The 14,922-nt window shown below is 41.2% G+C and overlaps 1 protein-coding gene and 1 long non-coding RNA gene across 5 annotated transcripts in view; one reads left to right on the top strand and one right to left on the bottom strand.

Moving 5' to 3' along the window:
* Positions 1-5,967: 5,967 nt before the first annotated feature.
* On the bottom strand, positions 5,968-8,936 carry LOC134449673 (uncharacterized). The gene is made up of 3 exons (XR_010034983.1): positions 8,844-8,936; positions 6,519-6,560; positions 5,968-6,035 (listed from the first exon to the last, which is right to left on the bottom strand). It is a non-coding gene; the product is annotated as an uncharacterized LOC134449673 (long non-coding RNA).
* kmt2bb (lysine (K)-specific methyltransferase 2Bb) overlaps positions 8,857-14,922 on the top strand; it is a 47,272-nt gene continuing 41,206 nt past the window's right edge. For 2 of the 4 annotated variants that reach the window (XM_063199749.1, XM_063199748.1), the window contains exons 1-3: positions 8,857-9,213; positions 10,810-10,872; positions 13,830-13,911. In XM_063199749.1, the coding sequence (XP_063055819.1) occupies positions 8,905-9,213; positions 10,810-10,872; positions 13,830-13,911 (454 nt within the window). In that variant the 5' untranslated portion in view covers positions 8,857-8,904. The remainder of the gene's footprint in view (positions 9,214-10,809; positions 10,873-13,829; positions 13,912-14,922) is intronic. The other 2 variants (XM_063199752.1, XM_063199751.1) reach the window with 1 other exon arrangement.

Raw genomic sequence — 14,922 nt, 5'->3', positions numbered from 1 at the left:
GAATGTCTGGAATTAAATATCTAGAATTGGAAATAATAATGACAATAATAACAACACCATTACTACTACTACTACAACTACTACTAGTTAATAATACTACTTCTACTACTAATAATAATGATAATGATGATGATAATAATAATACGGGTCAGTCACATATTCAGTCAAAACTGAATATGCATCATCATCACTCACACAGCATGTGCATCCTAAGCTGCAAATGACGTGATTTGACACCCACAGGATTGGGAATGCTGGAGAGGAAATCATTTACAATTAGATTTGTGCTCTAATGTTGGGCTGCGATGGACACTTATGAAGCCTTTCACTGACATCCTGTAAGTCGCTTTGTCTTCTCTCCCTTTTGCCTCTCCATAATGAGTGGACAGTATCTCTACACATCATGAAGTACAGTTTGTCACCACATATACTTTGTGTTTGTGTATTATGCAGCCTACGCATACAGTTTAACAAGGGTTAGGTGTGTGTGTGCGTGTGCGTGTGCGTGTGCGTGTGTGTGTGTGCGTGTGCGTGTGCGTGTGCGTGTGTGTGTGTGTGAAATGTAAGCACAAAGTATTACTGCTGTTGTATTTAGATTCACTGATGAACTGAGTTTCACCTGAATAGAAAGAGTCTCAGTTTGACCTCTAGGGTCAGCTAGAGGTCATGACTTGTGGGATATGACATGCACAGCATTTGAAATTGATACATGAATAAATGTGTATTTTAATGTTTTTGAAGAAGGGAAACTCATTTCTAACAAGTAGAATAGCCAGAGGTCAATAACTGTCCTTGTTGGGGGTCAATAGTCAAGGTCACTTAATAAAGATCCCACATATTGATCAAACAATCTTTAAACAGTTTGGCAGTACGCTTTGGGTCACTGTCTATTTAGGGGGACCCATTTGACGCTAAAAGCTTTAACTTACTTGCAGATGTTTTTGAGCTGTTGCTTCGACTGTTCTTTCCTCATGATACAGTCTATTTTGTGAGGTGTACTATACCAGTGGTTCCCAACCTTTTCCTTCAGGGACCCATGTTTTTACCATTGTAAGCTTTGGTGACCCAACTGTGCGAGCGCCCGCACAAGAGGGAGTCACATTCATTAGAAAACTTATTTTGGTTATTTTATTCCTCAATTCGTCTTTCGTCAAATATAGAATAATGCTTAATGTAGCACTTATATGTTTCTGCCTCTATGCATATAGTTAAATAAATGCTTTGTCATTTATTCAACATGGGCTATATATGGTATTTAAAATTAAACCCCTTAAAATCAAGAGGGCTTCGCGACCCCCTGTGGATCTTTGGCGACCCATAAGGGGGGTCCCGACCCATAGGTTGGGAACCACTGTACTAGACAGTTGTAGCCACATATCAAAACAACCCCCATCAAAATGCTGCCACATGTTTCACACTTGCCATGTTCTCAGTTTCAAAATTCAAGATTCAAGATTCTTTTAATAGTCCCGAAGTAAATTTATCTTGGACAATTTGTTTGTGAATGCAATGTTCGGAGACACATGCAACTAAAATGAAACTAAAATCTGTTTGGCTATATGACCACCGTTATGTTACAAGCAGAACGGTTACTAACAAACTAGATAACCATTATCCAAAGGGATGTGGAGGTCCACATGGATTTGGATGATCGGATTTGAATATCCAGTGCGTATGCATGTGAATGTCCAATTGGATGGATGTCACATCCACAAGTGTTTTCACTTGTGCTGTCATGCTACATGTCATTCTGTGTGTCAAGTCATGCGGATTGTCATGTTGTGCGTCGTGACACCTCTTTTACTAAAAGAGGCTTTCTACTATCAAGAACCAGATTGAGAAGATGCATTATCATAGAAAGAGGTCCAGAGGTCACTAGCAGGTTGGTAGCCATGGTGCAATGGACAGGGCATTAGACTGTAGATCACAGGGTTGCCGGTTCACCTACCAATCCCTTCCTCCCTCCATGGCTGAGGTGCCCTTGAGCACGGTACGTAACCATACACTGCTCCAGGGACTGTAGCCAATACCCTGTAAATAGCCTAACTGAGTCGCTTTGGATAAACACAATGTAATGTAACGTAAAATTAGACGGTGTGCTGTTTGTAGTAGCCTATATGTTGTTTGTATGCTGCTACGGGTGATGTATTCTGTGTTGGCTGGATTAGTTCCATGTGCCTTTTCTTAGTCGCTTTTCTGTGTGACATCCTGCCCATCTTTGTGGCTCATTTCACAGTGTCCGTGCATGTAGGATTGCACTATTACTATTTAGTTCAAGTTTGGGTAACACTTTATTTTAGGGATACATATATTAGCACTAATACATATAATGTTAATGCCTGCATACGTAACTTGTAAGGCACGTACTAAGCAAACACTAAGGCCTATTAGGTCCATACTAAGGGTAAGTTGGTAATAAATTCCTTATTGTGCATGAACAAGACATTTGCTAATACATGCCTAACAAATGTTTGATTTTGCTTTGTACATTCCTTACAAGTTACTTATACAGGCACATTGTATATATTAGTGCTAATAGATGTATCCCTAAAATAAAGTGTTACCAAAGTTTGTTATGATCAGTGCTGAGCCACTGTGCCTGTTCCTTCTGCCGTTTGATATGAAATGGATGATCCAATTTCGTAACAGAAGCAGCCCTATCACGTCCTAACCAACAGAATCAGCCCAAAACTAAACCCAGAAAGTGTTGAAACACAAAAGGCTTTCTCAGTCAACAACACTAATGCCATTATCTCATCCCATCTCATGCAAATTGTCTTTTCGCACACTTCTTTCATGGACACATGCGGTTCCTTTGGTTAACTTAATGGCCACTATGACAGGGGGAGTTACATTACTAATGGAAATGTGGCTTCATCTTTTTGGTGTGGTGGTGGGCAGACCAAACATTTTCTCACAACACCAATTAGAGCTGATCAATAACTGCATCTTTGAGAATGTCTGTTGAGGGAGCGAACGAGATGGAGACTAATGCAATGTTGAGCCAGAGTCTCTACACTTAATGAACCACTAAAAAGCTCTGATGATCAATGGCCATGTTTCTGGGATCATGGGAAGGAATTCATTGTCATAGTTCCTAGTGGATGGAATGACTGCTGGGGGGATGAAATAATAAGAGGATCAAATAAATAAATAAAAACACTTTTTACCTTTTTGTTAACACGTTGGTCATTCCTCATTGTCCCAAGTGTAAAACAGATTGAAAGTCTTACTGCTTATGGTCATGTCTGAAGATTGAATATTTTGGAGAGTGGTCGAGCATGATGTATTAAATATGATTCTAGGAACATCACTAGATTTTCACCCACGTTGTAGGCTGCTTGCTATATTTTTTGCTTTGTAAGTGAGAAGTATAACAGGAAATTGTATAGAATGCTAATTTTCTGTGCTAGCAAATGTATTTTGTTGAATTGGATATCTCATAAACGAATAAATGCCTGGGGGGCTGACCGGGGCAGGTTGGCAGGAAAAGTATAGCGAAGCAAAATAAATAATTGAATAATTAATGTACACCAAAATAAACAAAAGTAAGCTAAACAATATTCCCATTAGTTAAGTGCTACATTAATTAAATTTGATATACGTGTATTGCATCTCTGAACATTACTACCATTGTCGTTATTTTATACATCCCAATGGAGTACTTACTCACAGACATAGACTACAGTTGTGAAAGGGGGCGAAAAGAAGGAAAAAAATGTAGTGGCACGACCCATGTCAGGGGGGCCTTGGCTGGAATGTGGAAAATTTGGGAACCTCTAAACCCCCTTCAAGGACACAATACAATATATAATATAATATAATACAATATCTCTGGACTACTTGAGGGGTAAACTGCATGAAAAGGACAATATATTTCGCAGAATATCCATGTCCTTCATAGGAATAAATATTGAAGCCATACTGGCCAAAGGATTTATGTAAAAAAGACAAGAGGACTTGTATTTCATTTCTAATTTCTTTCAATGTTTTTCATTTCATGTCATTCCATGTCATCCAAGAAGTAATCAGTCAACTGTTTACCTGTATGTGTGTATACTAGGTAAGCCGAGTCTTGTTCTGTATGTTCTTGTTAAATTCAATAAAAAGAAAAACACATCGGTCCTCCATCCATTTTGGTACATATTGGTTCATCCCTTTCCCGCACAGCATAAAGGAGCATAAAGTTGTCCCGCTATGATAGACAGCATCAAGCTTTTTATGATAACGAGACAACCTTGTGCTCCTTTACGTTCTTTATCCCAGGACAGAGACCAATGAACTTCAAATAGGCTATAAAGTTTGTTGGCTTACTACAGTGCTGAAACTAGGCCTGTGCAGTCGCCTTCGACTGCTTAAGGTATATCCCCGAAACGCGACGCTTCCAGTCCCCCATTATTCCTACCACTCCCGTCCACCTTTTCATAAACGTATATGATAAATACAAAATATAAAAGAAATAGATTTAATATCTATACATAGATCTATGACGTGCATAGGCTTAAAACCAAATGACTATTGTGAAAATGAAGCAAAAAAAATGGGGCAAATGATAACACTGTTTTAATGGTTCACTATTACAGTGGATCTACCACATTAGGTACAGTGTAATAACCATTGTAACAATATTTAATACCATGTAATACCAGTGTAACACCATGTACCAATTTGTACATCATGTATTTGTGTGTAAGTGGTATTACATGGCATTGCATATTGTTACACTGGTTATTACACTGTACCTAATATGGTAGATTCACTGAAATGGTGAACCATTAAAATATGGTGTTACCGGGGAAATCAATCCACCCAGTCAGAAGTTATGGGCCAAATGAAAATTCGAGTGTTGACCTCCACACTCGAATCAGTTCATGAACCTACCCTAGAGCATTGACACACCAAATCTGGGACAAATCCATCCAGCTGGTCAGAAGTTATGGGTCAAACAAATATTCGGCCATCTTGAATTCAGCCATCTTGAAAGTGTTGACCTCCAAACTCAAATCACTTCATGAACCTACCCTTGAGCATTCACACACCAAATCTGGGATAAATCCATCCACCCGGTCAGTAGTTATGGGCCAAACAAAAGTTCGTCCATCTTGAATTCAGCCATCTTGAAAGTGTTGACCTTCAAACTCGAATCAGTGCATGAACCTATCCTAGAGCATTCACACACCAAATCTGGGACAAATCCATCCACCCGGTCAGAAGTTATGGGCCAAACAAAAATTCGGCCATCTTGAATTCGGCCATCTTGAAAGTGTTGACCTCCAAACTCGAATCAGTTCATGAACCTGCCCTAGAGCATTCACCCAAAAAATCTGGGACAAATCCAAACATCCGTTCAAAAGTTATCGCGTTAACACGAAAGACCTTATGCGGCGGCGGAGGAGGCGCACGCAAAACCATTACATCCCCGACGCTCCGCGTTTCGGGGATATAATAATCAGGGTGAAATGTTCCACGAAACAAGTTTCTTTTTTTAACAATATTTTTTTGGGTCTTTTTGTCTTTATTTATGATGGGACAGTGAAGGTGATGACAGGAAGCGAGTGGGGAGAGAGAGGGGGGGAAGGGCTGGCAAAGGACCAAACCCGGGTCAGCCACATGGTAGACGAGCGCCTTACCGGTTGGCCACAGTTTCATAAGATGATATGAGCATGTGTGCATTATGAGTTATAATGCATATCATTCATTAAGGTGTAATTCACAAAGGTATTCACAACTTCTTGCAGGGTGGATTCAAGTAAACCTTCAAGTAAACCTTCAAGTAAGACACAGGGAACATGTGTCAGCTAAAGGCATGTCTCATCTCTTTCAGTTCAAGGAACCATTTAAATTGTTGCGAAATCACTACTATACATATTTCAAGCCAGGAGTGGGGAAGGAACCCTTTTCGTTCCATGGAGTCCTCCAAGGGCCATACTATGAGTCAAGTCAAGTTAAGCGTACTTTATTGTCAAACATCTTTGTAACAGGGTTAGCACAGCTGTTTGAAATTGTGATTGACCAGTCTCCAATGTGCAGTTAAACTAAACATGCATATAAGACATATAAGACATTGACAAAAATCACACACACACACACACACACACACACACACACACACACACACACACACACACACACACACACACACACACACACACACACACACACACACACACACACACACACACAGCAATATGAACATACATGTGTTAACTTTGAGCAAACCAGAATTTCCCCCTGCACTTTAGACCTATATTGAAGGTGGCCACCATTAAAACAGACCCCACCTTCACTAGGTCCCCTGAAAATATGTACTGCAAATGTCATTTCTAATATTTCTTCACAAAACATGTCATATTTTATGCGAAACTACATAACATTAAAATTATGTCAGGGGGCGGATACGATGGCCTCAAGAGGCGTAAATGGCCCTCGAGACAAAGGTTCCTCAACCCTGTTTAAGCTATCTGAATACAAAGGAATTTAAAATTGCAATTGTATTTAGGAAATACACCATTACTCACAGCCCAACTCAGAATCATGGTCTCTGCAACCTTTGGCTCCTCCTGCAGGTCAAAAGCAAGACATGGCAAGCAACATTAAGGCCACAATTTGCATGCAATTCAGCCAGTGGGAAATGGTAGCACTGTTAAGGCACTATTGCGCTGCTGAGGTATAAATCCATGACTACTGCAGTGGTCTAAAAAGTAGCGGCCACAAGGGGGTGCTATAGAGGGCCGCAAGCAAGCTGGCAGGAAAAGTAGGCTATAGCAAAACAAATGATTGAATACAGTAAATTAAATAGGCTAGCTACAATAAACCCGAAATAGGCATAACAATATACCCATGAGTGAAGAACTACAGTATAATAACACTAATATTATTGTTATTATCAGATCATCATCTAGGCCTATATATATCCAAGTGGTGCGCTGCCTCTCTGACCTAGACCCATGGCGGCCTGCTGTTTGGGTATGATTTGGCAAGGGTAGCTGGACGGTGGATCAACTGTGTCTGTGTTTTAATTTTCTTCCTTATAATGTCTTCTATCTGGCAATGGGATATGTTTCTGAAAAAACATGAGGCACTCTAATGACTAATGTAACAGCTTGAGATGCAGTCTGTATGATGGTGGTCAGAGTAGATATTGCAACTATGCTGCTCATTGAAACTGTGCTGTCTATTGCCAAATTTGCTCTGTGCATGATTATTTACCAAGTAATTAAACTAATATTTACTGGTATGACCAAAGTAACGCCAGTTTTGTAGCTTAAAGTGTCTATTTCTGGAAATTACACAGTGCACCTCTAAGGTCACATCGAAATGGTTTTACATTGTTGGAAAGCTGTTCTCTGACTACAAATTACAAATCTACAAATTAGTCAAACAGCATGGAATACAACAACCAACATTACATGAATTATCAATAATTAATTCATAATAAAAATTGGAATATTAAATCAAGTGATTGATAAGTTGTTTTCCCCTAAAGTTAGTTAGCCTTATAATCAACATCTCCAGAAAATGTTTCGGTTCTTCAGTCATTGCAGAAATAATGTGACTTATAAGATGAAATGAGCTGTAGTAAAGCAGTCATAGAGTAAGCCTAGTGTTAAAGAAGAGTAGGTCCTAGCCTAACCCATTTGACACTTCACCCAAAATTATATTTCTAATATTATTGTACTGTTACACTAACTTGGACAGACTTGTCATTAACAACAACAACAAACAATGCCCCCCACTGTCACCACCAACACCAACTGATTTTATCTTCACTAATGACAATGTTATACACACTGTTATACACAAAAATATAGGCTAACAATTACTCATTGGAAGTTGCACTGTGTAATATATTTAGTCGTTCATTTCCAGAATCCATGCTGCCCACCATTAACAACTGTTTAAATGTTACCCTTTTCACAAAATTACCAATTTACATAAATATATGTTTTGGCTGCAAAACTTACTGTATGCTACTTTGGTCACACTAGTAAATATTAGTTTATTAGCCTACTTAGTAAATATTCATGAGATCAAATGTGGCAATAGGCAGTGCTGTTTCAATGAGCAATATTGCAATACCTACTCTGGCCACCATCCTACTAGGCCTACGCAGTGCACCTCTAAGCAATCAAAATGAAAAGCCGGTAGCCCTGTTATCTATTATGAAATGAATTGCACAACACTGCTTTTTTGCAAACTTTCGTGTCCAAACCACTGTGTCCTGTTGCAGTTTTTCGTATAAATTTGACCGCATTCGGTGCAAACGTGAACTAATCGTGTGCACTGCACTGTAAATGCAGCGACTAGGAACTAATTACACCACTCAAATGATGCTATCACGCAAACAGTTTTTGCTATTGTGATATACCGTAATAAATCGTGTATGATTTTGAAATGCAGTTCCGTGTAGCGTAGGCTACAAAAGTCCAACAAATTAAGGTGCTGTGTTCGCCCTTTGCAAAGTTGACAGGTTGAGGATCAGGACGTTCTGACAGTCTTGAAGAAGAACAAGCCAAAACAAACGCAAGCGTTTCGCTTCATCCCCCGTATCATAAGCCATTACTAATCAGAATCTCAATTTTGGTGTAGTCTAGCTCTAAACTAGTATACGAATGACAAGGTGGTTTGTGAAGCGCAGAGCGTACCCGCAAACCAAACTGGAAATGCAAAGTGAACCACGGCTGTGTGTTGTGTGAGCGAACTACAACAAGAAATGTGTTTACCAAACGCGCAGCAGGGTCTTGTAGTTTTATAAGACCTAGTAGCTCCATTGATGTGATGGTAAGCTAGTATTTCAAAAACTACGTCACCCAGAATGCCCGTGAGTGTCAGTGGAGTCTCACCTCGCGCCTTCCGTTTTGTCTCACCCTAAAGTTGCCATCAATCGGTGTTGTTGTTGGAGTAATGATGGCGGCAACGGGATGCGGATCTGCTGGTGTGCCAACAGCCGGAGTCGCGGGTGGTGTGGCAGCGGCTCGAGGTCGGTTTCCCGGCCGACCATTTTCATCTCGTAGCCGTTTGCGGTCAGAAAGACGGTGGCAGTTGAGCCGGTCAAGGACGGAACCAGACGACAGTCCGAATGGTGCAGGCCCGCGGCCTTCCTGCCTGCCACTTGGGTTGAGTGAAGACCAGTCTCATCTGCGTTTGCTGGGAATAGAGGCGAGCCACAAGAGCCTTGGACAGGTTGGATATAGCACCAGTGGAAGCGAAGAAGTAAGTCAGGAAGGAGGCTTGGGGTTTATCCCGTATCTTTTCTTTTAGTCATTCTATGGTATGTGCTTTTCTGGATACTTCCCCAAAATTTTGTCGTTGCTGAGGATCAGGAATACGCACACACCATTATCAAATGTTGTGTTAGCAACAGCAGCTACAGCTTGTTAGCATTACCCTAACCATTGGTTGGTGTATGGGGAGACTCAACAAAGAATGCAGATAGCTCGTTTACGTCAGATGGCTAACGTTAAATACGCAACATAGCATTGGAAATGTGGTTTCATACTGTACTAAGGACATACCCGTGTCTAGGAATGAGTATTGCATTACATTAAATGTAGCACTTGAAGCAAAAACACCAGCAGTATGTGATTTTAATAGAAAGCAATAACACAGTCCGTGCCTCATATTGGGAGAGGGGGTGGGGATTTCAAGACCTTGCTACAGTGTTGCAAGGTAATGTACGTGCATAACGCAGTTTACATTTGTATCATCGGCTGAATTTGTGCTTTGTAGGAATGAGGTTTTGAGAAGCCGTGAATCAATGTTAAATCAAAATTGTTTTGATGATTTTCAGTTCTAGTAGGCTATAAAGAAAGCCATAACAAGGTAGCATTCTCTGCCCAATGTTAGCCAGATTTAGCTATGGGTTGTGCAGCACCACAGCTTCGTGGAGGGAAAACCCATTGACTGTGATACCTGGTTTCTTATTCACTTTAATCAGTTTACTGGTGTCAAGAATGTGCAGCGAAAGTGCAAGATGATGTCCGAATTTAGTAAACCTTAGCTTGTTGTTATGCCCTCCTTCATGTATGCTGCTCCTGCTACTCCTTGTGAGCTAGTGTCAGGTGAATGGAGCATGGCTAGTTTGAATCCATCTGCATGAAATATTTGGCAGGGTGCAAGACATACTCAAAACTTGTCGGCCTACTGTAGACTTTATTCAACAGTAAGATGAAGAATGGTTACTAAAATTGCATCCACTTCCCATGGTATTAAAGCAGCAAGGCCCAATGACTTGCTAGTAAAAGCGTAGTAAACACCTGCCCATGGGACTGTATGGGTTTCTCTCAGGATGGTGTGTTGTGTTTCTACATCAGTGCACTCTGCCCAGTACTACTTAAATTAAGGTATTTGGTCATTCTTGACTCGACAGCTGATTTTTGGTAGACTTTTAAAAAATCATACCTAATGCCTTTGAATCATGTTTGCATTGCTTTTTCACGGTCATGTGCTGTCCAGGGGAGACACTAATTGCTGTGACATGGTGAAAGCATATATTCAGCAACATCAGAAAAGGGAATACGACATGTCTTGCAATGCTAAGTGTGGATTCATCTTCAAACTATAGCTATAGGTCCCCCAAACCTGCTTGTACATTTTGCATGCAACTCCTCTGCTCCAAAAGTAGGCATGGCACTCAAACTTGGGAGGCCCTCTTCAAAACTGTCTAGGGTAGGATACTGAATCTCGATATTGTCAATTGGCACCAAAAATGTCCCTGTATGTGGAAAATCAGGCAAATCGTAAGTTGTTCACCTGTGGAGGGCGTGTGAATTGACATGGAATGACCCAGTTGAACATCTTGTCTTCTAGGTCTATAATGTAAGCAGAGACGACAATGCATTTCCCTCTCTCTTGCCTGCATGCAGACCAGAGGTAGTCTATGTGTGCACACCCCACACACACATACACACACACACTCTCTCTCTCTCTCTCTCTTCTCTCTTTCTCTCTCTTTTCCTCTCTTTTCCTTTCTTTTCCTTCCACTTGCCTGCTGAACCGTTGGCATGGGGACATGGGGGGCTCTGATCAGTCCAATGGACCTATGCATGTTTTGAAAAGCTTGACTAAGAATCACACTGCCCAAGTTGGACTCATTGTATGGGTCAGAGTAGAAGGTATGGCTTAAATTTGACATCAATCAGACTAAGGCCTATCTTGAAGGCGGCCACTTTTACAACAGACCCCACCTTAGCTAGATCCCCTGCATATGCATATTATATTGCAAATTGAATTGCTTTACAAAACAATTTCATGTGAAACAGCATAGCAGTAAAATTATATCGGGTGCCATATAAGAAGGCGTGGGCCATAGGTTCACCACCCATGATTTAGACAGTGCTAGTTGGATATTCTTCTCTTCTACTCCTCTGCTACCTTCCAGTTTGTGATTGCCTGGCTCTTGCCCGACCTGTAGTTCCGCACAGCTTTGTGAGCTCCACTACTAGGTCTGGGAGCATGTAGCAGGATTCCATTTCCACAGTCAAAAAAATAATCGCAACATTTATTGCTTCAATATCAACAAATTCTTTCAAAACCGTTTTCTGTTGATCTCTAAAGCGTCAATATAGTCTATAATATGTCCTTTGACTCCTCAATGCGAGCTGCCAGTGAAATTGAAGCGATACATGCTTGGCATTATTTTTGGAGTCCAGAAATTGAATCCTGCCACATGCTCCCAGACCGATGTGTGTGTTTGGAGCGCCACCAGGGGGCTCCAGAGCACACACACAGAGGTCTGGTAGGAACCAGGCTAAGTTTGTGAACCACTGGACTAACTTGAGGATAGGAGGATTTTGGGTTTGGGTGATTGGATATTCTAGTCCGCTGAGGTTATCTTTAGGGCTTTGAAATAAAAAGTGATCAAGGTAACGCAATGATGATGGTGAGGATGTGGAAGCTGTTACTCAATCACATCAATTTACGTGTCTATGATGGCAACATTTTAGCAACACAAAAAATGGGGGGGGGGGGGGGACTTGGGCAGACTTGTAGCCCAAAGGTAGCCGGTTTGACGTCCGACCCACAAGGTTGGTGGGAGTAATTAACCAGTGATTTCCCCCCATCCTTCTCCATGACTGAGGTACCCTGAGCATGGTACTGTCTCGCCACACTGTTCCCTTGGGGTGCCATTGGGGACTGCCTCCTTTCACGGGTGAGGCATAAATGCAATTCCGTTACGTGCAGCGAGCACTTGTAGAGTGCTGTGTCACAATGACAATGGGAGTTGGAGCCCAAGTGGGCTTTCACTTCTTTCACTAGACTTCAATGGAAAACGTTTTGGAACCACTAACTTGGAGCAAGTGCGTGAGCTTTGCTGGAATAGGTGTGGAAAGACACAGTCCAAAACAGATTTTTATGCACGTAGGCTTTGCAAGATGAGCCTTGTTAAAATGATTCAGTGGTTCTTTTACTTGAAGTGTAGGCTATGACCACAAGGCAAAATCTCTGCCAAAATGGCATCGTTTTGAATAACACAGCAACGTAAGGTTTAAAATCCTCTTCTTGAGAGGTTTTGTGGAAGCCTCTGACATAGTACACATACAACCAAAGTTCAGTTGTCCTTCACATTATGCTCATCAGTCACACATCAAAAAAGCTACGCATACTCCAAAAGCGACCTACGCTACCGGAGCAGCGGAAGTAATTATTTCTGTATGGAAGGTCGACGAAGAAAGCGGCCAAAGTAAATTCGCTGGTAGCGAAGCGACCTGGTCGACCAGAGAGAGTTTCAGCAATTAAGGTCAAGCTACTATTATGGCAATGAGCTTTGGCGAAAACCAATTGGAATGTTCATATCTGCGAATGTCCCAGGTTAAATTATTTGCCCTTAACAATTACCAATAGGCCTAATGTTGTGCGCAGAATAACTTATATGGTAATGCATGATTGCATGATTACATGGTGACTTGGTAAAAAAATGAGACTTGGACCCGGACTTGACTTGGATTTGGACTTGATTTGCTCAAATGTGTCGTAACTTGTGACTTGACTTGATTGACTTGGTGGGACGGATGTGAGACTTGCTTGACACTTGCAAATTAGTGACTTGGTCCCATCTCTGAAGCATACTGTACTTTGGTCATACTAGTAAATACTATTTTATTACTTAGCACAGTTTGGCCATATATAGGCTGCACAGTATCAATGAAGGTAATGTCTGCATACCATCAAGAAGGATAAACCTCATCCAACCTGTTGTTTCAGTATCATTGTCTAACCCCTGTAGTTAACGAAGAGGTGTAACACGCTCAACTCAGCTCAAAAGCAACTGGGTGCTCATTCCTCAAGAAATATACAAAATAACGAGAACAGGACAGCACTCCACGTTGTGTATTTTATTGCCCGTCAGACGTTTCGGTCTTAACCTTCCTCGGTGTCGGGCCGTCACTGAGGAAGGTTAAAACTGAAACATTTGACGGGCAATAAAATACACAACGTGGAGTACTGTTCTCTTCTCTTTATTTTGGCTAACCCCTGTAGTTGCAATATCTATTCTGGCCACTATCCTACACAGTGCACCTTTTAAGGTCCAGGCAACTGCCTGTCACCGCATACATCAAAGATGGGATATGAGATGTGAGTCACAAAATATCTGACTGAGGTTGAGAACCATATGGAATTAACCTGCCTGATGTGAAAGCAAATATCCCAATGGGATAATATAGAATCTAATCTATCAAGAATCTAATCTCACAAGATTTGTGTCACAAAACTAGAAAATATATTTACCCTAAACATCGATTCATTTTGTGGACTGTTCTAAACAACTTAAACGGTTGTATGTGACCTCTTAATGTATTTACAGATTGCCATCTTTTGTTCTCTTTCAGGGAGACGATTTTCAAGGGTTTGATGCTGAGAATCGAAGTCCACTACGATCGGGAAAAAGGCCTACCCCTGTAAAAAGTAAAAGTAAGTCACAATCTACCCACAGTACACAAGCCTACAATGCACTCACAAGAACCACACACACAACCACAGTGTGTGTGCGTGTGAAAATGCAGGCGTAGAATTATTGAATTGAGGGGAATTTTTGTAGCATCAAAATTGAATCGGTAAATTAATTAATTCATTCTTTATTCATTCATTAATTTATTTTATTTATTAGCTTTGAAATTAATTACTCTAGGCCCTGCCTTGGCCAACTGGTAGGGCACGCCTGCCAGACGGCCGACCTGAGTTCGATTTCCGGCTCGGGTCCTTTGCCAATCCCTCCCCGTCTCTCCCAATTTGCTTCCTGTCCATCTCACACTGTCCTATCAAATAAAGGTGAAAAAGACAGCAAAAAAATCTTAACAAAATAAGAAATGAATTACTCCATTAGTCCCCATGAGATTAAATAGAAAATTAAAATATGAAGCTCTCAACCATTTCACAGGCGCACACCCCCTCATATACCTCCCAAAAGTTGATACTACTTTGGGAAGCTTCACAGACAACCGTGGACAGTGGCAACTGTGATTGGTCCTCTCAACAACGACTTACTACCTTGTTCTAAAACGATCACCAAGTTGGCCGTTTGTGAGGGTAAAATGCAGGTTGATATTTATTAGATACACTGTCCAGCAAAAAAGTTGCCACCAAAAAAGGTTGCTCACTCTAATACAGAGGTGAGAAACCTTTTTTATTCGAGGGGCCAATTCAAATTTTATAAAGTTGGGCTGTACTATGAACACAAATCAGGGTTTCCCCTTGCACTTTAGGTCTATATTGAAGGCGCCTACCATTACAACAGACCCCACCTTCACTAGGTACATATTTCATGTGAATCTGCATACCGGTAGCATTAGGTAATACGGTCTCAAGGGCCGTTCACGCTAGGGACACATAGCAGACGAAACGAGCGAGGTGAAAAGCGAAATTCAGTGTTCCATTCTGACAGCTCAGCCGTCATCAGGCCATCGCGGCGAATCAAATGGAATG

Source organism: Engraulis encrasicolus, chromosome 5 (genome assembly GCF_034702125.1).
Source record: "Engraulis encrasicolus isolate BLACKSEA-1 chromosome 5, IST_EnEncr_1.0, whole genome shotgun sequence".
Lineage (NCBI taxonomy): Eukaryota > Metazoa > Chordata > Actinopteri > Clupeiformes > Engraulidae > Engraulis > Engraulis encrasicolus.
The sequence above is the reverse complement of the archived record's forward strand: the minus strand, read 5'-3'. Positions and strand labels throughout refer to the sequence as shown.